This window comes from Pogona vitticeps, chromosome 3 (assembly GCF_051106095.1).
Source record: "Pogona vitticeps strain Pit_001003342236 chromosome 3, PviZW2.1, whole genome shotgun sequence".
Classification (NCBI taxonomy): Eukaryota; Metazoa; Chordata; class Lepidosauria; order Squamata; family Agamidae; genus Pogona; species Pogona vitticeps.
The window spans coordinates 140,591,037-140,617,905 of NC_135785.1; the positions used below are offsets into that span (position 1 = coordinate 140,591,037).

The 26,869-nt window shown below is 39.3% G+C and overlaps 1 protein-coding gene across 2 annotated transcripts in view; it reads right to left on the reverse strand.

The window, feature by feature from the left end:
* Nucleotides 1–26,869, reverse strand: part of KLHL1 (kelch like family member 1) — a 262,467-nt gene that overhangs the window by 103,759 nt on the left and 131,839 nt on the right. For both annotated transcript variants that reach the window (XM_020797248.3, XM_072994740.2), the window contains exon 5: nt 3,779–3,991. In XM_020797248.3, coding sequence (XP_020652907.3) covers nt 3,779–3,991 — 213 coding nt within the window. The remainder of the gene's footprint in view (nt 1–3,778; nt 3,992–26,869) is intronic.

Here is a 26,869-nt window from a genome sequence, read left to right on the forward strand (position 1 = left end):
AGATTAATTACAAATAAATTAGAAATTGGGAACTCAGAAGTGGGGCAGCATAGGGGTTGTAAGCGGGAAATCTGATTAATGGAAAGCAGCAGAAGTACTGATTTGGCAGTATTTTCATTTTTTAAAAAAAACTGAATCCATTTTCTTTTCATGTTGTAAATTAAATTATCAGTATGGGGAAAGATTCATTTATGGCATCTGTAATAAGTAATCAACTTATGCTAAAACTATTTTCACATCATTAACACTTCCCCAAAGATTATGATTTAATGAGGCTATCTATTAAACTGTTCAGTATTATTTAGTATAACAGGTCCCCTGTTACATCTTCTCACACTGCATAGTTCTTGATTTTCAATGAATACATCTTTTTGAATTAACTAAAACATCAAACTAAAACATCAATCAAGGGACGTGGTGGCGCTGCGGGTTAAACCGCAGAAGCCTCTGTGCTGCAGGTCAGAGGACCAGCAGTTGTAAGATCGAATCCATGTGATGGAGTGAGCTCCTGGTGCTTGTCCCAGCTCCTGCCAACCTAGCAGTTTGAAAGTATGTAAATGCGAGTAGATAAATAGGTACCACCCCGGTGGGAAAGTAACAGCATTCTGCGTTCTGTGTCTAGTCGCACTGGCCATGTGACCACGGAAACTGTCTATGGACAAATGCTGGCTCTACGGCTTGGAAATGGGGATGAGCACTGTCCCCTAGAGTCAGACACAACTGGACTAAATGTCAAGGGGAACCTTTACCTTTACCTTAAAACATCAATGGACAGGCTTCAGGGTTGCTGGACCTACTTGGTACATTTACCAAAATCTTATCAACCAATTGGATCCTAATCCAGCAAATGATATTAACTAAAATTCCTACACTATTCTGATAACATATTGTGTCTAAATGTATGTAGGATGAGGGTTAAAAAATCACTGTATGTAAATTTACTTTATGTGTGGCTAGGAGTTTGTTTTTATAAAACTGCATGATTATCAAGAGTTCGTAGCTGATACAAAAGATGTATATTTATAACTGAACAACTGTGGAGCCCAGAATTTGTTCCAAGAAAGGGGACTAAACAGACAATTGCATATAGCTGAATATATTAAGAATTCACCCTATCTGTTGGATTAAATTTATATATAATAAATATTAAGACACACCTGTACAATTCACAATTATTCTTTGCATCTCCAGGCTGGACTTTCTTTTAGACCACAGCCTCAGTTTGCACATAATGACAAGCCAGTGTTGTAAATAAAGAATTCTCCTTTATTTTGTCTACTAGTAGTATGGGAGGAAGAGAGGACTAGCAGGAACACTTGAACATGCTGCTTTATGTGAACATACTCCTGCTTTTGTACCCAAAAATAAAGATAGAGACAACTGGAGTGGGAGAGAAAGAGATAGGTAATAAACAGCACTCTGAATCGAGCCTGCAAACAAACTGGAAGTCAGTGAAGCTGTTGCAATATGGGAGTTATATGCTCCCAGTAACCAGTGCTAGTCAGCAGTCTGGTTGAAGCATTTGAGCCAGCTGTAGTTTCGGAACTCTCTTCAAAGGCAGCCCCAAAAGGAGGACCTTGTAGCAATCTAAAGAAGATGTAACTAAGAGACCCTCTTGAGCTTCTGCAAGTGAAATAAGACCTAGCTTTTTACCCAGGCTTTCCCAAGTACCACTGTAGCGTTCACCTTTATAATGCTAAATAAGTAAATGTATTATTCATATCTATGCAAATATGGTGGAGAGGTGGAGCTGAGAGAGAGGTTAAAAGGCAGAGCCTGAGAGACATATAAAACATATTAAAAGAAAACAAACAAAACCCAACCCCCTGATAAAATCACCCATCTGGGACATAGGATGGCAGACAATGGGCCAGCATAATTTTATGAAAGGGTGGTTGTGGCGTTCACCTCTATGAAGCACCTACTTTTTGTGCCTTCACAAAGGTTCCAGCCTTTGTTTCCCTCAGTGCCACCAGTGGATTGCCTCTATCCACAATATAAAAGACGTTTGTCCAAACACTTGTCTGGTAAATGCAAACAGAACTTATTTATTGTAGTGTACTAAAGTTAATAAAAATCACAGATGTTCTTCAGATGTTCATTGTACACAAGCAAATCATTCACAGGTCTCTCTATATATACTTTCTTCTTGCCATATAAATAATTATCACCTTCTCTATTTATCTTAACCAGCTTAGCTCAGTCTCTATCTCTTCTGCCTCTGCCCCTGACTAACTCAATCTCTCTCTACTGACTGACTGACTGTTCACTGACTCTTGACTGACTCCCATAATAGAACAGCAGGGCAAAGGCAGATTCTATAAAAATCAGAGTCTTCAGCAATCTTCTGAATGTGTGCAGGGAGTAGACCAGATATAGCTTCACTGAGCCAGTTCCAAAGTCCTGGTGCCACAACCGAGATGGCCTGGCTTCTGAAAGAAGTCTTCCTGGCCTCTTGTGTCTCTGCAGACTACAGTGATTCACAGTTGAAAGTTAGGAAGTCATTATTCTAGTCTTTGTAAATATGTATTTCTGATATAACCCTGTATATCCCCTACATCTTATATAGCTAATGACCATCTCACATTCCTTCACTATAGCTGGTTTACAAGCCTATCTGTGATATACTAAGGATTATACGTAGTGTGTTTCTTCAGTTCTTTTTACAATACTGTCTTGCACAAGTATACTCTGAAGTAAGGCCTTATGAGCTGAACGGGGCTAACTTCCAGATAAATTTAGGGTCAGTACCTTTAATACCCTGTGCCTTGCAAAGCTTCTGCCAACAGGGGAGAAGAGAAGAGGAGTTAGCAGCTCTCTCTTTAAAATCAAATTAATTTCCATCCTACTGTAAACATTGAGAAACAATGAATTAGGGCTGACAGCACTGTTGATCTAAATTTTCAACCTGGTAGGAGTGGGTAGAGGCTTGAAGGCTAGGGTACCTCTCACTTTGATGCCAACAGAGCAGTAGTGTCAGAGAGATGAGGGTACAGATCTTTTCCCACAAGATAGTGACACTTGAGACAAGATCACTTTCCCTGAGACTGAACCTCTCACTCCAACCTCAGAAGGCAGCTTCTGATTTATCCTTGAAATTTGGTTCCAGGACTGTGAAAACCTGTTTTTTATTTTTAAAAGTTTAAATACTTTTTCATGCCTTTCATTGAAAGTTACAAGGCCTTCTGCTTTTACAATTTTATTTTTAAGAATTTCAAAATGTTTTAGAGATGCCTTCTCTGCCTTATTAGGATATAAACTCTTGTTCATTTTTTACTCTTGAAAGAGTCTGTACTCTTGGCCTTTTGTATTTCAAAATGTTACTTAGAGCATTTTTAATACTTTATTGTACTTACGCTCTTATAAATTTGACTGTATTAGCTCTTGTATTTCAATAGTCCTATATTTTATATTCAAGTACAATTTAAGTTCACTTTTCATATTTTTAAGTATTTGTACATACAGCCTTGTTCACAGCTGTAAAGATTATTTTTGCAAGATGAAACAACAAGATTGTGCCCAATTATTATGTATTGCTGTATGTATTTTATGTGTGGGTGTGGTCAAACAAACAAATAAACAAACAAATAAATACATTAACAATTATATCAAATAATTGAAAAATCCATGGAGTACACATTTTCCCCAAACCAAACTAAAACATAACTTAACAAATTATGAAATATATGTGTTTTTTAAAAAAGGAAAGATACTATAATAAAAAAACAACAACATTGCTCCCCATAGGTGATGTGAATCAGAACTAAATAACACTTACCTGTGGAGGAAGAAGTGGCAATCGGATGTAGGCAAGTAACATACTCAAGTCATTGCATCTCCTTTGCATGTCATACTTGACCCATTTCATTAAGGCATGGAAAATAGTTTCTTCATCTGGAACATTCACATCATCACTGGCAAGAAGCTTATGGAGTTCCTCTGCTGGCAACAATAAAAATTCTTGATTTTGAATAACCTCCATTATATTCTCCTACAAAGAGAAATGAGTATTTTAGACTTTGTTTTTCAGAGTTCAAAATGAAAACAAAGGACCATTAAAATAATCAAACTGTAGCAAGAATGTGATTATTGGAAGCAATCAATCCATTCTGAATAGATGATTTCTGAGGTTACACAGCATAGGCTGTAAGGTTATGAAATTTTACTTCAACAAGTTGCTTTCTTTGACTGCAGCTCCAACAATTCTCCTAACCTGCCTAGCCATTGGTCAGAATTCTCTGATGTCAGAATGAGGTCACAACCTGGAGAGGTTCTGTTTCTCTGCAAACTGAGAGGCAGTTAACAGTCAGGCTGAGCCTTCAACTGGTCAGGATGGATCTTCCTGTTAGGTCAAGATGAGGGTTGAAGGTGGACTTTATGACCTGTTTACAGCTATGGTGTCATAGAGGATAGTGTGTCAGGCAGGAATTCAGGAGGCTTTGAGTGAGGAACCTAGAGGAGTGGATAGGAGCTTAAAATATAACTTTATACTGAAAAGATTCAAGGCCCCCTTGTACTAATAGTCAGCTACCCATTTTCTTTAAAGATGCTCCTGAAATTATTAATACCTGAGTGTCAATTAAGCTATTGATAGGGAAAATATATCCTGTGACTGAGGATGTCACACTCCCTCTGCAAGTATGTTCTCCTCAAGTAGCCAATCTTGCAATTTACCCAATAAATGCCTTTCATATAGTTTACTGATAGTATTTAATAGGCTTATTGGTCAATAGTTGGCAGGATCCCCTCTACTTCCTCTTTTATAAATTGGGACTACAATGGCTTCAGGTAACGAGTGATCCCCAGGGTTTGGGATCTGTGTCTTCGCTTTTTCTACTGGAAGCAGGCTTTCGGGTCACATTAAAGGTTTCTTTGGGTATTGTTGTGAAGGCTGGTTGTGGAGCCAGAGATTGGGAGTTGGATTTCCCACTGTGCCTTCAGGGAGGAAGAGCTGGCCTGTGTCGCCTTGGGCAAGCTCATCAGAGGCCAAGCATGATAAAGTTGCTTTGACTACAGCTCCCACAATTCTCCTAACCAGCCTAGCCATTGGTCAGAATCCTCTGATGTCAGAATGAGGTCACAATCTGGTCTGTATCTCTGCAAACTGAGAGGCAGTTAACAGTCAGGCTGAGCCTTCATCTCGTCAGGATGGATCTTCCTGTTAGGTCAAGTTCGGGTTGAAGGAGGGTTATATGGCCTGTTTACAGTGATAGAGGGTCAGGCAGGAACTCAGGAGGCCTTCAACGAGGATCCTAGAGGAATGGGCAGGAGCTTAAAAATAACTTTATTCTAAAAAGCTTCAGGGCCCCCTTGTACTAATGGTCAACTACCCATTTTCTTTAAAGATCCTCCTGAAATTATTCACTCCTGAGGATCAATTCAGCTATTGATAGGGAGTGAGGTAGGTGGGACTCATCAGCCTGGGAAGGCAGCCCATCTAGGTGAAGGAAAACTCTGATCCCAACCCCCCATGCCATGAGGAGAAGGAAGAGGCGCCGCCATCACCCATGCGGCGAAGGAGCAGGCTGGGTAGGTGGGAGTCGTCAGCCTGGGAAGGCAGTCCATCTAGGAGAAGGAAAACTCCAATTCCAAACCTCCACTGCCTTGTGGCTATATCCACTGATGGAAAAGGCTTCAGGCAAAATCCAGAGCAGGAGTCCCAGAGACAGTTTGTGTCATTTTGGCAACTCCTGCGACATCGCTGGAACCAGTTCTATTGGCTCTTGCCTTTCCATTGGACTATTTCAGTGATGTGGAGAGGGGGGATTTGCTGCTTGGGTAACAGCCTATCCTCCATATTATTTTACCCAGGCTTCATGCTCTGGAGAAGACACTCCAGCTTTGCATACAGCATTGAAGTCCTCCATACAGAGCACATCACCATAGTCACTCGAGACTGAAGGATGCCTATGAATGAATGAGCTAAATAACATGAATATCAATACCAAATAGCTGACAGGCCTAAAAATCCAGGCTCTGAGGCCTGAATAATTAGAATTCTACATTTTGTTTGAACTTCTTTATCTACTTCAGTAAACAGAAAATGTATATTTATCTCTTTACTATTTCCTTAAAATTTCAAGGTTAAACTTCTATTTCCCTACTTTTTCAAAGACAAAATGAGCAGACTTGTAGCTTATTATATATATAAAAAAAGAACAGTGTAATTGTGGCAATCTCCTCTGAAGCCCCTATCCCCTCAGGTTTTCATGAGGTTCTCGCCCTTCTTCCTTCATCGCTGCCACCAGGTATTATTGCTCTAATACCATTTAATCATGGAGACATGTGAGCTTTTAAAGCTTAAGTCATTTATTAGATCAGGGAAGTTACTATAGGATTAATATTCAATAGGTAAATCACAGGTTGGTAATCACTTGTATTTGAATCAATTCTACTTTAACTTTGAAACTCTTTTAATTCTCTATTCCAGTCATCGTTCTTACAGATCTCTAACTCACTCTTAGTTCACTTTTAAGTTTCACACTGTCTCTCAATGTCAGAATCTGTCTTCATATTCCATACACCAGCCTTTATATTCAGCACCCTCCCCCCTTGGCTCTGCCTTCTGTCCTCTCATTGGCTCCTTCTCCACTGTTCTGTTGTGATGGACAGGTGAGGGCAGGGCTGTTCGCTACACACCTCCCCCCTTAAAAAGTTGTTTCATGGGGTAAAAACTATAGTGCTTTACCCTCATGAACGAGGAGCTTTACAGTAGTAAACATCCAATACACAACATTGCAATCAAAACTTACCACCTTTTAATGTAAGTAATAACTAAACAACTTATATGCATGCTATTCATTACCTTTGTAATTCCGTTACTAGTTCAATTACATTCCTCACCACTTCAATCATCTACCCAGGTGCTTGCCCCAAAAGTCACCTAATATTTTTACTAAATTCATACATTTTTTTTTCTGAACACACATTATATAACATTTAACAAGGTGCAATTACACAGTCTATTGCTTTTTCCAAAGTCCATTTCCTTCTTGGAAGGAAATGGGCTGCCACAACATTATGAGTCTCTTTTGTCCACATTTTAATTTTTTTCAGTCTAAGTTTTATGACACAAGAGATCTCTCTCAACACCACGCTTTTGCGTTCTTTGAAAGTCCAAAACCGTAGTCATGGTGGAGTGGTAGTGCTCATAAAGGAAATGTCTTATCCCCCTTCGCAGCTGGAGTCATGGTGAAGACCACCTCCCTCTGCACCTTCACGACACTCACGACTTTCTGACAGCGGGGGTCCCTCGCCAACCTGCAGCTTCCCTCCCAGGAACGACCTCAGATGAAGGTTCTTGCAGTCATTCGCCTGGCTCGGCATGGCTACTGTCTCGGATACGGACCCCTCTCTGGCATTTGAGCCCTCTCTGGACACGGTCTGCCACTGGCGCAGTCTTCCATCTCTCTTTATGTCGTGTTACTTTAGCTGCTCTACAATTTCACCTCTCCCTCTGGAGCTCCTATTGTGATGCTCTTGGTTAAACTCTTTAAGTAGGGCCTAGCAAGATCGAGCCTAACTCACAATCCTTTTATATTCCGCACCACTGAAAGGGTTAGGCTACATCTCAACCTATTAAGCTTTCGATAGGTCACCCCTCTGCCTTCCCACTATGGCCATGCATGTTTTCTCAGGATCTTTTTCCTTCTCTTATCTTGAACAACCTTTGCTTTCTGGTCCCAAAATTTAACTAGATAGGTTCGTCCTCTATAAGGAGTAACTACCTGTAGGGGTGCATCTCTGGTATCAACCTTGCACACCACCCCTTTGGCTACCACTGGATGGCTATAGAAAACCTGCTTGTACTTCCTAAGCATAGCCCTAGCTTCTCTTTGTTGTTCTGGGGAAACTGAGGGACTGATTTGGCCCTCTTCTGAGGTGTATTTGATTTTGCCCCTCCTTTCCCCATAAAGTAACTTGAGTCTTTCCCTGTCTGCTCCTTTCAATGCTAGCAAGATAATATCTTCTTTCCTATAGAAGGGCTTGATTATTGAAGCAAACTGTTATACTCAAGCCACTGACATGCTGCCCTTTTCGCCTTCACTGAACGGATCCTCAGGGTTCGGGGAGAAAAAGGAGCAGCTGACTTCCCGCAGTGCATTTGCTTAAGTCTCTCTATGACAGCCCCGTGGATTTTGCCTTCAGCGCTCTCAGTTCAATTTGAGACCTTTCTTCTCCCAGAGGATTTACACACAGAGGTGCATCACACCCGTGTACCTGGAAGACAGGGGAAGATCTCAATTTTGATGTCCCTCAAAGCCATTTAAAGTTGGCCAGGTGAACTTTCTTTCCCCCTGACAGCCACAACAGGACAAGAAAAGCCGGAAAAGCTGCCGAATTCCCATCCACCCAGGATGACCTGAGCCAGCCCTGTCCCTAGAAATCCTGCCACGCCAGCCCAAACCGCCCCGTTTCTCTCCGTGCTTCCTTTGCAACGGGCAGGAAGGTGCGCGGGAAGGCAGGATGGACAAACGGGGCTTGTCTCTCCCTCCCCACCTGGGTGTGAGGCAGTGCTTCACCAGGCAAGGATGGGGACCTGAGAGACCCTCTCCTTCCACCCGATCCACACTTGGTGCTCCCCTAAGGGAGAAAGGCAAGCTGTGGCAGGCAGAAAGAGCTTGATTGTCTGGCGGCAGCGGCAGCACCGGATCCACTCCCAGAACCATGGCTGCAGCTGCCTTCACAAGTTTGGCTCACTCCAACGCCCCCTACTGCCCCCTTCTGTCCCTTCGCCCCCACACCGCCCCTTTTCATTCTACCGCTCCCCTGAAAAATGAAATCACCCCCTGGGGGGCATTATCACCCACGTTAAGAACCACTGCTTTACACCATTAAAAGACAATATTCAAAGATAAGAACAATCAGTATAAAGAGGCAGTATGCATTTTTCACAACAATATTAAAGCTAACACAAGAAGTATACAAATATTTAAAAGGAACAAACATACCACTCTGAGGGATGGTAAACACAAGTAGTGTGTAATGCACAACAATCCATCAAAAATTCACACACATATAGCCAGTTTCCCTGGGGAAAAACACACTTGTGAGGGTAGTGGGACTGAGAGATGTCCAGCTAGGCAAAGGGAAAGGCAGTGACTTTGCACCTCATTCTTTCTCCATGCAGATAGTGGTCCAAATCCTGCTTCTAAAGGAGGGCATTTGGTCCCACCCATCCGTGAAATTTGCAAAATCAAACTACTTCTGATCCTGTATGGTGCTGAAATATGGGGAACTAGAAACCTAACTCCTTAGAAGTAATCTAAAATAAATTTGCTCGATTACTCCTGACAGTTCAACCCCCTCAGTGTTTCTTAGATTAGAACTGGTACTAATGCCAATAATGAACATTAGTCTATAAGTTAATAATTAATTACTGGCTGAAAATGTTGTTCATCACTCACGCAGAATTTTTAATAGCATCATATGGGGAGATGAATTTTGGATCGTGGAAACTTTTTGCACTGCAACAAATTGCTAAACTTGGATTTTCTGAAGAGTATGCATGTGAGACATCTTGGCCTATCTGCTGCAAGATATTTACTGAAACAGAGATTGATCACTGGGTTCAAACCAATTTAGGTTTAATGATTGTTGTGGGTTTTTGGGCTCTTTGGCACTGTTCTGAAGGTTGTTCTTCCTAACATTTCGCCAGTCTCTGTGGCCGGCATCTTCAGAGCATAGCACGCTGTGCTCTGGTGTAGTTGGCTTGGGAGTGGAGTATTTATGGCTGCGAGATGGGCTTTTATCTTTTTCTGTAGATGGGTGATTAATGTGTCTTGTTGTGGGTGTCTTGTTGTGATAAGGAGAGATTATATGTCACTGTGGTTGATGGGTGTCATTAGCTGGTATTTTGTGTGTAGTGATCCCCGGCCCTTGTGGCTGGGTAGAGTTCGTTGACCTTTTGCACACTGTATTTTTGAGAGCTGGGAGCCAAGTTTTGTTGAGTTTCAAACTTTCCTCTTTTTTGTTGAAGTTCTGCTGGTGCTTGTGGACTGGCGAAACGTTAGGAAGAACAACCTTCAGAACACAGCCAAAGAGCCCGAAAAACCCACAACATTCATTAGATCCCAGCCGTGAAAGCCTATGTGAATACAATTTAGGTTTGTTAGGCACTCTAAAAATGGCCCCTTTGTATAAGAACATTTTACCCTTGCCTTTAAATCTTTTACTCGGGCACATTTTGATATGTTACCATTAACCAGTTTATTAGGACACTGTACACAAATTCCATTGCACAAGAGAGTTTGCTCTTCTGATCAAAAATCAGTGGCACATGTAGTGCTCTACTGTCCACTCTTAGAGACCTATAGTGAAAGGCTTCTCAACCCTATTTTACAAAAACATTCTAGTAATTCTGAGCAAGAAAAGCTCAAGATCCTACTTTCTGACACAGACAAATTTGTCACTTTCTTAATGGCACGGTTTATCTTTGCATTGTTAAAAATGGAATCTGTATCCTCCGCCTCTATCAATTAAGTCAATACTTAAGTAACTGCATCTTTTGGATTATTCCACTCACAATAAGTGCTTGCTGCTGGCATTGGCTAGTATCTTCCATCTGCCGTTGTCCTCTCTTTAGATGATAAAGCTTTGTGCTGTAATAGAAATCAACTTGATTTGATTCTAAATGGCTTTTAATATTCTATTGTACTATATTGTAATGGTCTATATTGTTTATATTGGTTCCTACTGGTTTATTTGATGCATATAGCAATGGCCTGTGTGCCACGCAATAAACTTATTTTTGCTTGCTTGCTTGCTTGCTTGCTTCTTAGTATAGTAAATTGCACAGGAGTAGGAATGTCATGTTCCCGTGTGGCCTTTGGTCATTTCACCAAGCAAAGGTGCATGCTACGTGTCATTCAGCTGCCAAAGTTGATTGATTAAATCAACTTTGTTCGCTATTAATGACAGAGGTCCAAGCAACATATCATTTAAGAACCAAGTAGAAATTGTTTATAAGTGATAAAAATCCAGTCAATGCCGTTAACTCTCAACTAAACAACCTTCTTCCCCACTCTCAAATGCCTACTCTCCTTCTCCCTCTTTCTCCTTTTATTTTCCCCACTTAACTCCACCCCCACCAACTCCTATTGGTGCATGCAAATTTCAATATAAATATTCATGAGCAGGGTAAACGCTACAAGGACTAATAAACAAATTGTGATACAATGAGTCAACTCCTCCATAAACTTCATAGATTTAAATGGGCCTACTCTAATTGCTACTTATTGGGTTAAAGTAAGTCACTGTCAGAGACTTACTGTACTTATTTTGAATGAATGCAAACTTTAGAATCAATGCAAACTATGCAGGAGGTGATTCACCAAATCCCCACACATTTTTGGTCAGTGTTTTTAACTTACATAATGGGCTACATAAAGATAAATTAAAAAAAAACTAAGAGTGAAACGCAGAATGAAATGATTTTTTGTTTTGAAAAAAAGGATGTTAAGGAAACAAATAACAATGGCTTTTCAACAAGAAACACAAAACAAAACAAACACAATAAATGATCAAACAAATGTTGTGGACCTTTAAAAGCCCAACTGCTATATTTTAAGGTATTTTAAAAAAAATATTGTTACATACAGAAGGTATAAAACAAAATAGTTCATGTCACAGTCTAAATGTTAAAAACCAGTGTGTGACTTGTTTCCTCAGAAATTCAGCTTTATGTCTTGCATTACAAAAACAATAAAAAAGAAAAATGAACAAAAGTGTACATTGTAAAAGATACAATGCAAGACGATCACAGTCAGATATTTAGACAGAGCGAGTCTGAGAATAACATACATAACTTCCTCATCGAAGTCAATGAGATTAACTTTGTAAACTATTTACTTTTCTAGTCATGAATTTATAAAAATGCCTGAAGAATCCAATATAAGTTTCCAGAGCTTTAAAAAAAAATACACAGACCTAGAAATCAGTTGCTTTCTAGTATGTAAAAATGTGTCACATTTAAGGTCTCAATCCTTTATTTTTCAAATTTAAGAAACAAATAATAAATGCTTATGAGTCACTGAAACTATTTGAGGCTAACTGATACAAATTAAAAATTAATATATTGACACACTGATGGGTTTCCTGAGGACAAACATCTTTACAGTCACCAAACTGGTGTGTATCTGCAAAGGCCCCACTTTGTTCCTAAATTTCTTGAAACATATTTGGATTACTCTTTTTGGCAACAAAAAATTCTTCTTTTGTTGGGACTGTGATTCCTAGATAGCTAAATGGATTTACTTGCTTAAAATTCAAGTCACCAAGATATGCCATTGTTCATGTTTATAAGAACAATATCAATGACTACAAAATATATATTCTTCCACTTGGTCACTTTCGGTCTCACTTCTTTTAAAAAAATAATTTTATTCTGATAATCCTTAAATATTGCATTTATCAGGTCTTTCAGACACAGCTTCTTTCTTCAGCTCCTGCAATTTTTTACTTTCTTGAAGAGGTTTTGAAGTTGAAGTTATCTAATTATCGAAGCTACTGAATTGGTAATTGGTACAGAATCCTTTGATAGCTAGTTTGATGTGGTAGATGGAGTACTAGGAATCATGAGTTCAAACCTCTGCAAGGAGTAGGTGGTGAGGAGCGGCACTGGTAGAATAATAATGTGCCGTGAAATCAATTCTGGCTTACAATAACTGTTTCTAAGGTCTTTTAGATAGAGAGTACTTAAAAGTGGTTTACCACTCCTTCTGGGGACTCCTGTGACTCTGCAGATTACCCAATGCCACAGAGGCTGAGTTTTCTGGGATGCACAGCAGGGAACTGAACTACCAATCTCTGGCTGCACAGCAAGATACCTATGTCACTGAGCTGGCACTGGTAAAAACAGCTCCTTAAATATCTCACACACCTTAAAAATCCTGTTTGAATTGTTATGTACTGTACTAGCAAATAATGAACAAAAAATTTTAGAATATTCCAGTCCTGTTACTTTGGCTCACAATACTTTGTATGCAAATTCTAGAACCTTAGGAACTTTCAAGCAAGTTGACCTTTTCTTTGAGCAGTTTCATCTCTATTAAAAGGTGCAGTTTTCACCTTTTAAAAAAATCATCAATTTTTTTGTAATTAGCACAATTCTGATATCTAACCCAGAATCCTGAATTAGCATATACAGTGGTGTCTCACTTAACGAGCGCCCCGTTGAATGACAAAACTGCTTAGCGATGAAGATTTTGTGATCGAAAAAGCGATCACATTGCGACATTTTAAATAGGAAAAATTGCTTTGCGATGATCGGTAAGCTGTTTTGCTTACTGATTATCGCATAGTGATCTTTTTCCTACAGCTGATCGGCAGTTCCAAAATGGCCACTGGGTAAAAAACATGGCCGCCCGCTGTGTTTAGGGACAGATTCCTCGCATACCAGGCAGTGAAAATGGCCACTGTATGGAGGATTTTCGCTTAAAGGTAAGTTTTAAGCCCATAGGAACGCGTTGAAGGGGTTTCAATGCATTCCTATGGGCTTTTTAAAATTGCTTAGTGATGTTTTCGGTTAGCAGCTATTTTTTCTGCACTGATTAAAATCGATAAGCGAGGCACCACTGTACTGTACTATTGAACATATGAGGTGCATACAATATGTTTAGTGGTATGGCATATTGGCTAACTGATGTCTGCAATTTTACAATTTTTGGAGATTAATAAGTTTCATTTTTCACAATATATTTACTAATTTCTGACAGGTTATTTTTTTTAAAAAGATTTTTACATAATGTTTTTAAAAAGTAAATAAATCGTGTTTTTCTTTACTCATATTTTTAAGAACTGGAGTATTCACAAAAATGGACAAAGAAACTGCGCCTGAGAGTTCTCATTGCCTTTGTCCTTCCGCACTCTGGAATAAAGAGGCAAGACACAGATGATGGGGTAAAACCAGGGCCACATGCTATTAACTTTAAACATCTTAGTGAAGACAGAGGGGATTGCTGTAGTGAGGAAAGATGTTTGTAGTGGAGCCCTTCATCCTGGAGACAGTGCCAGCCCAGCTGGCCATGTTCTGACCATCCCTGAGCCGCCTATTGCCAGCTGTTGGCCTGTGGGTGGCCCCAGCACATCGTCTCCATCCGTGCTGTAATCTTATAATCCGCAGCACTGAGAGTTCGGATACTCTAAGTGTCCCCTGTGTCCTACAGGGAACTCACAAATCCATCTTCATTTCTCACTACCTGCCAGTGTGACCTAAGCCAACATCACCCCATAAAATAACCCCGAGCACTCTGTCAGTGTGGGATAGGCTTCTCTCTGGCAGAGCTCACCATTTGTGTCACAAAGGCACTGTGGAAATATTTACAGTCAACCCTCGACTTACAAACTTAATCTGTTCCGGAAGGAACTTTGTAAGTCGAAAATTTCATAAGTTGAATCAGCATTTCCCATAGGAATGCACTGAAAACCAATTAATCTGTTCCAGCTGTTTTTGGTTCTTAGGTCGAGGGGCAGTTTGTAACTCGAATCATTCGTTCCCATAGGAACTAATGTAAAGCTGGTTAATCCGTTCCAACCACTAGGGCCAGAATTGTTTCTTTTTTTCCTTTTAACCTAAGATGACTTAGGTTTTAAAAAAAGGAAAGAAAAGAGGGAGGGAAGGAGGGAACAGCCCCCTTTTCAACAGAACATCTTGAAAAGCACCTTTTCAGCTAAGACAAGCACCTTCTGGAAAAACCAAGCACCTTTCAGACAACAGATCACCTTGAAAAGCACCTTTTCAATCAAGACAAGCCAATACAAGCACCTGTTGGGGAAAAGGGGGGCAGCAAAGGAGGGAGGGAGCACCTTTTAAAAATCCAAAAATAAAAAATGTTTTAAAAAGCCAAAAAATATATAAAAATACAGTCCATACAGCACTGTACCAGGCAATAGCAGGCAGTACCAGGCAGTCTGAAGACTGTCTCCAAATCCACTCTCAAAATGCTGGGAAGAGCGAGGAAGCAGACAGGCACCCTCTTCACTGGCCAACGGTTAACTGAAAGTTCAAATTTTGCGCTTTCCCCCTCCTCCTGCATGTTTTTTCGGTTCGTAACTCGAATCTAAGTTCGCAAGCAGAGTCAATATTTTTCTATCAGAGTGGTTTGTAAGTCGAAACGTTTGTAACTAGGGCTGTTTGTAAGTCAAGGGTTGACTGTACTACAGATGTAAAAGGATTATAGATCACTTTTGATTTTTCAACCCTTCCTCCTAGTTATTCAGCTCTTTTAAACACAGGACACCTTGTTTTCCCATATTTCATTCAAAATTTAAATAAATATGTCAGAAACTTACACCACTTGAAGGAAATACTCTCACAGTTTGTCTTTTCATCATAATTGGCAGTCTCACTATTCTATAGAGATGACTGGAATTTCATCTGTTAAACTGTCTCCTTTTTTGAGAGAGATCCTCAAGAGTACATGATGCTTCAACTTACGAACAGCCCTACATACGAACATTTCAATTTGCTAACAACTCCGTTTGCAAAATTTTGCTTCAACTTGCGAACAAAGCTTCGACTTACGAACAAAAAATTGGGAAAGCGGGAAATGGACTTTGGATTGCCTGGGACTGTAATTTTAAAATGTAAAAATTGGTTTAAAAGATGCTTGGTTTTAAAGGTGTTTTGTTTAAAAGGTGTTTGTTCCCTCCCTCCTTTCTTTCCTGCCCTTTTTTACGTAAGTCATCTTAGGTTAAAGAAAAAAAATCTCCTCCTAGTTGTAGAGGATGAATTAACTGGTTTTGCATTAGTTCCTAGGGGAACTAATGCTTCGACTTACAAACGACACCTCTACATACAAACAAAAAACAGCCAGAACGGATTAGTCAGTTTTCAATGCATTCCTATGGGAAATGCTGATTTGACTTATGAACTTTTCAAATTTGTGAACATCTTCTGGGACAAATTAAGTTCATAAGTCAAGGCACCACTGTACTAAACTCAAAAATTTGACTTTGGCTATATGGTAGCTACATTCCTTTCATTTTTGGTCTCTCAGGTAAAAGACAGAAATTTCATCTAGGAATTTAGATTACTTTGTGCCACCAAGAAATAGATGCCTAGAGAATGTGGGAATATGCACCATAACTTATGTGCTTGTTACCACGTACTCATGCATTGTACCACATTGATGTCCTGGTATGGTTTGTTGCTGGGCAGACAACACTCAACGCCCTATTGGTTCAAGTCCTGAGTTATGTAACTTCTGTACTCAATAAAAGGAGGTGCCGGGCATCGCTAAGGCAGTTCAGTACAGTTCTGTTCAGTTCAGTTCTGTTGTGTGTTCCTGTATTTCAGCTGATGACCCTGAGCACGCTTGGAACCAGATAACTCGACTGCAGTCTCCTTTATTTCAGAGATCCCTCCCTGGGCCCTTTCAGGGATCTCTCCCTTCACCACAGGTTGTCGGAGCCGGATTCCGACAAGAGAACCTGCTGAAAAAACAGTCCTGACAGTTGCTTTGTGTTTTGGTAAGAAATTGTGAATTTATTAAACAAAATGAGTCAGGTTGTTACCCTGCTTGATGCCTCTTTGTGAATGGTAGTGAGATATCCTACAGATCATCTTGACTGCTGACTTTAGTGTCATCAAGATTCAGGATGCCCTTTGTTAGGTAATGATGGCATTATTTTTCCTGCTGGCAACATGGCATTCTGAATCATGAAACAGTATATTTCACATTTGTAAATGGGAGGTTTTTTTAAAAATTGAATTTCCTGGCTTTTTAAAACAGAAGTTTATGAAACACTCATTGCATACAAATCCCAACAGAGGCTTCTCTCATGCAGAATTATCCACTACTAGAGGATCTCATAGGATGAGCACATGATTTGTACTATGGTTGCTGTGGGAGGACAGAAGCAAGAATACCTGGACTGTGGCTGCAGTCCCTCTGTGCTGAAATATTTTGAAGGGCTGTTTTAGACATAATTAACGCTGAAGCAAAGGTGTGGAGTAAATGTACTTTTTACAATGGAAAAATATACATACCCTTTAACCTCTCAGCCAAACTAATGTTGCCATGCCTGCTACACAGAATGCAGATTAGAAGACTATTTTCCAATTTCCAAATCTTTCCTTGGTGTAGATAACCAGCAGAAGAAAAGCTTTACAGGCCCAATGGTTCTATTAATATGTTGTCTACATGTTTTCCAAAAGATGTTCCTTTGCTTTTTGAAATTAAAAAAGGGGTCTGGAAGTTAGCAAAGATTGACAATGGAAACGAAGGTCAAAATCATCCATATTATGTAAAAAAATTAAGTGACGTAAGAAAGAGGAAAAATCAACTAATTTGAAATGTGGAGTTGGAGGAGTGCTTCATAGATACCAAGGACCATATGAAAGGCAGATGGATGCTCAATTAAGTTAAGACTAAACTCTCAGTGGAGCAAAAATGAGTAAAAACAGAGGCTTTCCTACCTTATACATATAGTGAGAATACAGAACTGACCAGGGGAAAAAAAAAACAATATAGCTTGGTGGGAGGCAGTAGGAAGAGAGATTGGTCAGGACGGAATTTAAAAGTTCTCCTCCTCGGAGTCAGCTAACTAGATCCTGGTTGGCAGATTCAAAAGTTCGGATTGCCCCAGAGTGGAGCTATTCAGGTATAACATAGCCTTTGCTGGAGCTCTTCTCCTTGGCAATCCTGTGTCACATATGCTTAATTTTATAGGAAAACATTGCTTCTCCCATTTTGAAGGCATTTTTAAAAGGACCAATATTTCATCCCCTACAGCCAGGATTCAAGATGAAGTTTGTAACATAGTGGCTGTTTTTCCCTTTTGAAAGGTCTTATTTGAGGATCAATATTGCAACCCTATAGCCTGAATTCTTTCCAGATTAAAAAAAAGTAAGTGGAACCAACCATTCTCTTTCAAAATAAATAAAATGGGTCTCAATTTATCTGAGCTATTTTAAATCTGGGGTAGTTTGGAGATGTCTGTTTCTGAATGGTGGGGTAAAACTGTTTTACATTTTACATTATATAACTTAAAAGCCCTTTGCCTAAGTGTCCCAAGTTTGACATAGAGCAAGAATGTACTGTCCTCTACAACTGTTGCAAATTTGGTGCTGATTCGAAACCAGTTTAAAAGTTATGATTTGCGCTGCTTCCATTTTTAGAACTGCCTTGTAGAAAGCTGAATTACTCTGCCTGCACAGTATCATCACTGCACTCCTGTGCAGCTGCAATTACATTTAGGTTAGCTCATGAAGAAGGAGAAATATCTCTTTCTCTAAAAGAAAACTGCAACTCATGTTTCAATCTCATATAATTTTATTGCCAGACTTCTAACCAAACTTTTAAAAAGCCACTACCTTGCTCTTTTGAACAATGGTAACTCCGAACAGGTAACACCTAAATGTTAATATTGTTTACAGTATTAGTGACACTGAATATACTATCTCAGAACAGAATATCAGTTCCTCATTTTTTCCTACCAAGATAAATCCACACATTGTATTGTCACTTCATCCTGTATTAACTTACCTTAGAAGCCTAAAGGAGAACATTAAGATACAAGTCACTAGGAATCTGTCACATTAAGTTGTTTTAGCCTGACAGAACACTTACAAATTGCTCATCGAATGCTGCAAATTTGCTAATGTGCTCCCTGATCCCTACAGATAAATTTCAGAGTAAATTGAGATTGGAAAGCATTTTTCATGTGGCATATTATATCGATTAAACTGACAGATTCCCCTGTTTTATTGGCCTTTTTAAAATTGCATACTCTGAAGGAACACACATTGTGCCCTATTTTGTCAGAACTATCAAATGATCTCATTTTGTCAACAAGCTATAATATAAAATTATTTCCCACTTGTCAGTTTATTTTTGAATAAGGCAAATAATTGTAGTCTTTGTGGCATTTCCTATACTTCATGGACCTAGGTAATGTGATTAGGAAATGGCTAATCCTAATCCTAATCCTAATCCTAATCCTAATCCTAATCCTAATCCTAACAACAACAACAACAACAACAACAACAACAACAACAACAACAACAACAACAACAACAACAACAACATGATTTAGGTATTGGCCTATTTCAGCCATAATAAGAAACCACTGAGTGAAATTCTCTTGCTATGACCTATTCCACATAAGGCTGATTATGTCATCAACCACAGTCATTTGACAGCAATTAAATATTCATGATTTCCCTGAAAGGTTCAAGACTCTTGGCATCTCTTTTGTCATGAGAAATATACTGCAAGTAGAGATGGGCAAAACTGCTTTGTGCCAGGTCATTACAAGTGGTTGGGTATGTTCCCTTCCCCCACTTCCCTGGCCAGCTGCTAGCTGCCTCCTCATCGTGCAACTATCTGAGTGGGTGGCTGCTGGAGGAGGTGAAGGAGGGAAGCATGCATCCTATTGCAACTGGAGAATTGCACAGCAAGGAAATGAGCAGCATGTGCTGCCTGGTAAGTGGGGAGCCAGCTGGGGAGGTGAGGGAGGGAAGGGTATGCATGGTACCTGTCATGCCACACCGATGACTTGCAATAACCCAGCATGAAGCAATTCATGCCCATCTCTAGTTGCAACCATGGGACAATGTTTCTGGCAGCATAATTTTTCAGAAATTAAATGTTCCCTCCTGTCCCATGGTCCCAAATGGCTTCCCCATGATCAAAGGGATCCCAAGCGAGCCTTGCAGACTTTGAATGGAATTGAAAAGGAATATCTTGTCTTGATACAGCCTTCTTAGATCTTCAGCAACAGTTTCCTGCTTTGCCTTTGTCTGTAGACAAAGGCAATGGTTATGAATAAGAACACTGGTAAATCTTCAGGACCATATGGAGTTCCTGATGAAAGACATAAAACTTTTTCAGACCTTTTAACTCCACAGTTGTGTCAATGAGAGATTTGAAAATGGGTCCTTGCCATCATTATACAATGCCTATATTACAACGATTCCAAAATCTGGCAAAGATCAGACTTGATTGCACTGTTTTTTCACATGACGTGGAAAAGGCTTGTAATAAAATAAGCTGGCAGTTTATCTTCACTGTATTTACAAAGTTTTGTTTCTCTCCTAACTTTTTGAAATGAATTCAGATTCTTTATTTATTTTCCAGATCCAGGGTATTAACTACTGATATTTTCTGTACCATTTCCCCTTGAGAGGGGTACCAGATGAGGCTGTCTTCTTTCACCTCTTATATTCAATTTGTATTTGGAACTCTTTTCCTGTGGCATTAGAAAAAATTATAACGTACTTTTCTTCATAAACATTACTAATTTAAAATGACTCCACACAGATGGTACTTTATTGTTAATCTCTAAACCCAAGTCTTTCATTCAAAAATGAATGGAAGTAATTAATATGTTTGGAGATATGTCCACCTATTCAATTTACTAGACAAAACTCAAGAATATATCACATTTTTTTATTAGCAGTGGTGCCTAAGCACTATTACTTATCTTAGGATATTGATTTTTAGGAACATTTCACAGATGAATCACACTATATCTTACTAAACAGACTTCTGACATATTCTTGGATTTGGATAAATGAATACCTTTAAATTTGTCCCTTTGAACTCGATAAATATGTTCAAAATGACAATTATACTTTTAATTATATATGTCCTCCATGAAATTTCTCCCCTGCCTCCCCAAACTGACCTATTCACTTATGGATCACTGCACAACTTGTGCAGTTGGCATCCTTCTCATCACGCCAATCCCAGACATAGCCCAGGTGGCACATCTGTTTCCCTGCACTGCTGGCCACTTAGCAGCTGAGCAGGGAGACTCATCATCCCACACTGCGGCTGCTGCCCACAAGTGGACAGGTGAGTTTGAGGAGGCAGGATTGGGTTTCTCTGCCACCTGGGCCTGGGATATTTTTATTCATATACAAATACAAATATCCTTTCTCTAGTCCTCTTCCACCATGCTACAGGTCCATTCAGAACAAGGTTGCCTTGATTGGCTGTCCATTCGTTTCCACATTGATTTCAAAGTGTTGATGTTGACATATAAAGCCCTAAATGGTTTAGGACCTCAATACCTAGCAAGATGCTTTCTCCCACTTGGATCTACTCAAATCACTCCATACAGCCAGGAGAGGCAGCTGAGGTGCCTAACGCTGAGCGAAGCCCGGAAAGAAAGAGCAAGAAACCAGGCCTTCTTGGCAGTGGCCCCTCGACTTTGGAACAAACTTCCATTGGAAATTTGCCTGGCACCCTCGCTGGGTGTTTTTAAGAGCCAACTTAAGACCTGGCTCTTTAGGCAAGCGTGCCATCCGGTCATTACTTGATTTTCTTTTCTATCCTAACTCCCATTTTGCTTTTCCATCTTGAATGCCACTAATAATATTAATATTATTGATTTAAATGTTTGTTTTAATTATTTATATGTTGTTTTTCATGTTTTTGATGTAATCCACCCAAAGTAGACATAGTCTAGATGTGCAGGATACAAATCTAATAAATAAACAAATAAGGTTTACCCAGTCTATTTGTGAGTAATAAGGCAGCAGCAAAAGCAGCTGAGGATAGCTGCAGCAGGAGTGGAAATGTTGGGGTGAATGTTGGATATATGGAATTGAGGCAATTTCCCTTTTCCTGCCTTTCTCCTCAGCTGGGGCTCTGCTGCCTTGTGGGGTGGAGCCCAGGGAGTCAACATAGCCCCCTTTCTTGCTTTTTCTCTTGGGCATATTTTAGGGGGCTGGACTTACTTTCCTTTTGTTGTTGTTAAATAGGGTAAGTGCCATATCAAAATTGCAATGCATCAACCTAGCATGGTATTAGAATTTTGCTGTGTCAGTTAGAGGAATATTTTTTTAAAAAATGAAGACAAAAAGAAAAAAGAGAGGAGTGGGTTTGGGTGGGTTTTCCTGTGCCAACAGAGATCCATATACCAGTCTATATGCCAGTGTGGACGTGTTGTTTGACGTATTATGTAACATAAACAAGTTTTAACTTAAAATCTAAGAATCAGTTAAATATCAGTATAATATGTATACTGTTCCTAATACTGCTGTTTTCTGCAGCTCTGTTGGTGTCATTTCAGATATCTGCTACTGATTATAATATTTTTGCAAAACAGTAATATGTGTTTCATCCACAAGTGAGTTATTTCTCTTACCAGGCCTCTATATTCTGTTATTTTTTCTAGTTCTTTATATTCAACTCTGGCATCCCATATAACAACAATAACAATAACAATATTAGCTGAATCATACTGTAAATAAATTGAGTGTTTCCTCCTTAGATTTTCTTATCTTAGGCAAATGCACAGGATGGAACAGGATTCTGAGGACCACCCCCCCCTTTTCAAAGTTTTGTCACTCTAATTTTTTTTAAGTATTTTAATCTGTTGTTGCTTAATGTTATCTGATGTTCTTTTGAGTTCTTTGTGTTTTTATTCCTACCTTTAGTTTGCTGTAAAACTCTTCCAGTAATGAATAACACTTTAAACTGTTTTCCTATTTTGTAAGTAGTTTTAATAGGAAAACAAGAATTTTTTTCAAATGAATAAATTTGTGATATAACATTTGAGATACAACGTTCTATCAATATCTTGCTAAAGCTCCATTCTTTTATGCCAGATATTTTCAGTGCTACAGCATTTCTTTCACTTGAAACGACAATGGTGATGATGACATTCATGTACATATGATTCATCAGTTTGATTAACCATAATCTGTGATTAGAGGTTCATTGGCAAGTTTTTTTTTTACTGATGTGAGTATTTCATAACAATCTACAGACAATTATATAGCTGTTAAACTTCAAAGAATTATCTTCAGATTTTTTTTAAAGCTGGGTTTCAGTCTCTTCAGTTTTAGACAATAAATCACATCACGTAGTGTTTTTACATTTATTTTTCAGGATTAGGAATCTGAACAGATACATTATCCTAAACCACAATGTTTTCTGTTTCTCTGAATCACGTAATCATTTACATTAACATGAATTATGTCCAAACACATGGACAAATTGATTAAGAAAAATTACATCCACATTAACATTAATGGATCATGGCACAAACCGTTGTCCTACTAAGAACAGAGAGATGTTTCAAATTATTTAAAGTATTTGGCTTACCCCCTATCCCAAATTCACCTCTTTCTATGTAATACTTGCATTTCAGATTAAAGTCTGTGTATTTCTGCTTAAAGATACATGTTTGCTAATGACTGGCTTACTATTTGGTGACTTCATTGTGTGTGAAGAGTATGGTTAAAGCCAAGCAAAATTACAGTGTTTGAAACTTTATTGCTAATGATTATGTTTGACTTCAGACACTCTGAAAGATTGGGATACTAAAAAAAAACTATCTCCCTTCTTTATCCCCCAGTGTCTTAAAAAAAAGGAAAGGAAAATAAACACAGACTTTTAAAATGTTACATATTCTTTCCATAATCAGTATTCCAACTGACCAATTTGTAAGCTAATATATTCAATAATTCACTAGAGTTATTTGCTGTATCCTTTTTTAAAAAATTGTTTTTGACTGAAAAAAACTTTATTCTCACATACTGGAACATGTCTGGACATAGTAACCGTAGAGGTTTAAAGAGAAGAAAATCCAGTATGTGACAGGCAAAAACAATACATTCTAGCACAGAATTAACAGATCTACAACCTTCCAGATTCTGTGGAACTACAAATTCATGTCTGCCTCAGCCAACCTGATTCATGGAAAGGTGAGAAGTAAATTGATGGTTGTTGTGGGTTTTTTGGGCTCTTTGGCCGTGTTCTGGGGGTTGTTTTTCCTGACTTTTTGCCAGGCTCTGTGGCCAGCATCTTCAGAGGACTGGAGTAGGAAGAGTTCCTATGCCAGTCCTCTGAAGACGCCAGCCACAGAGCCTGGCAAAACATCACGAAAAACAACCTCCAGAACATGGCCAAAGAGCCCAAAAAAACCACAACAACCATCAGATCCCGGCCATAAAAGCCTTTGAGAATACATTGAGAAGTGAATTGCTTACATCAAGAAACTAAAGTTTCCCCATCTCTACTTTATTAGGAACTCTGCTTTTTTTTTTACACATTAGCACACACAATTGAATATACTCTGTACCCTGAACATTACTGCATATATGTTCAACACATAAAGGGATCTGGGAGATTTTATATGCTGTTTATTGCAACTCTGAGCTATAATAAAGCTATTTGTCTGGGATTTTGATTCAGATTTAATCATTTCCTATTATATTGGACTGTAATATTCTTTCTTAGCAAGTGTACTGATTTGCAAACTTGATTTAGTCTGGCAAGCAGAAGTTCAGGCAAAGCTCTAAACAATCTGTGACCAGCAAAGAGCCATGAGTAATTAAGATTGAGGAGCTAGGCAAGTCATCAGTTATAAATACAACCCTGTTCACCCCCTAGTCTGAAAGCTGCATTACACCATCTGGCTTGCTAAAGTGGTGGCACGGTTCCCTTTGCTTAAAAAACGTTACAGTTGTTAGAGTGGAACTACATGGTCAAATACTGCAGGATTTGCTCCACTTACAAAACAGATAAATTTGAAACATATTTTACTGACCACATGATGCAAAGGCTGAATCAAATTGGTCCAGCCATTTTTGCTCCCAAAGTGGCTCCCCCCCCATTGCTGAGAGGCTTCTACTTCTTTAAGTCAGAAGGATTCAAACAGACTATTGCTCATATGGTTAATTGTGGCACATTCTTGTACAGACAGGGGGCATGTCTGCAGGTGGTGTTTTGGTGATGTAGGCAGTTTGGGCGTGATATTCAGCAACAGAGTGGAGAAAACAAGCAAAAGCAAAGTGCCATGGCTTTCAATGGAGAAAACAAAAAATCACCAAAAATTAACGACGCCTCAGAACAACACCAAATTAAGTTTGCATAGGTTTCAGGAGGTGGGCTAACGACTGCAAGCATTTAAAACACTTTTCAAACAGTTTAAGGCATTTTACAGGAGCGAAAAGGGACATCGTTGTGCGAAAATTCCCTATAGGAAACATCGTGTGAGGCGGCAAATTTTTCAGGAAAAGCCATCGTTGTGTGAATTTATCATTGTGTGAGGCACTCGTTGTGCGAGGCACCACTGTATATGGGATCACCACTACACACCACCCATCTGTTACTCCTTTCCCTTACTTTCAAGTAACGTATGCAAGAATTACAGGGCTCTGGTGACAGAAACTTTTTCCAATATTAAAAAATGTCATTTTTCCATTGAAAGGTTTTTTAAGAAATATAGTAGTCTGAAGCTTAAATGGGGAGAATCCCTAGAAAGGATAGTTGGCTGAGCCAGGGATATTTTACCCAGCTCTTCTGCAAACAATGCCTGGTATATCTGGACTGGTATATACCCCCTCTCTGGGTCCTCCTGCACCATATCTGGGGACACCTTCAACTCTTCTCCCCAACCCCTGGCATCCAGCTAACACACCCACCAACCTCTCCTGTGTCTCTTTCTTGGCTGAACATATAAGAATCTACTTCAAAGACAGTTCAGTTGGAGTTTCAGCTGCTTCACCCTGACCCTCAAGGCAAGTCTAACTGCACAGGTACCCCCACAGAGGCAACATTTCCCTTGGCTCTCAGGTGTGCTTACTCCCCCTCCTTTCTCTCTCAATCTAACAACTCTTCTGGGCTGCAAACCATTGAAGGATCAGAAGATGTGAGGTCAGGAAGAAAGGAACAAAGGGGCTGCAGTCTGGAATGTGACTCGCCTCACAACCAGTATGAACAGTGAACTCCTAAATTAATCCACGGCCACTGTATGAGCACTGATTGTGATTTCAGACATAATACAGTCTGTAGATCAAATCACAGCAAAACAGAGTTTCTGCATCAAGACTGCAGTGCTTTACACCAACTTGGTGTCAGAAGCATGTCTAGTCCATGGAGGGTTATATCTAAAACCAGATGCAGTCTGCAGTTGTTGTTTAACCCAGTGTCTTTGTAGTCAGAGCTCTCGTAGCTTGGAAAGCAATGGTCGCTGGGAAAAAAACATGGCCGCTTGCTGTGTTTTGGGACAGATTCCTCGCATACCGGGCAGCAAAAATGGCCGCCGTATGGAGGATTTTTGTTTAAAGGTGTTTTTTGCCCATAGGAATGCATTGAAGGGGTTCCAATGCATTCCTATGGGCTTTTAAAAATCACTTAGCGATGTTTTCAGTTAGCAGCAATTTTTTCTGCACCGATTAACACCGCTAAGTGAGGCACCACTGTATTTCACACTTAGAATAAAACAAAACTCTTTTACCTTGGTTGTTTGTTGTGGAAAAGAGAGGAAAGATACTTGTACTATTAATACATATATTCATAGATATATTCATACTGTAGAAAGAAAGTACTGGTAAACCATTTCTGAGTACTTTATATAAACAAAACCTGTAAAAGGCCACCAATAAGTCTTAATCAACTTGATAGCATGTGATTATTATTAGTTACTTAAAAATGCAGTGCTTTAGTTTTTGCAGTCTATCAACACACATTTTCATGATGTTCTCAGCAGAATATAGAGTAATATTGGTTTGCCACATATGTGAACCTGACAATGTAGCAAGGCCATTGTGTCTAACAGAAGCTACACATCAATGTTTGTTGCTACAAGAAAATTCAAACTGAATTTTAGGACTTACTGATGGCATAAATCTCTTAGAGGTCCATCCTAAAGGCAGTAATGTCATCCACATAGCAGAACTAATGCCATCTATGCAGTAATTCAGCCTTATTTTCTAGCATGTTAGTTTTGTTTTGTAGATTTTAAGCAACAAGGATGGAGGTTCTTGGAGTTAAATTAGGCATCAGATTGCAGACTAATTCACCATGGACTATTTACTTAAGTACTGTTTGAATGGCATCTGAGGCATTTCACTACCAGCAGTTGTCTTCGTATATGCCTGCTAATTGACTTGTTGTCCAGATGCTGG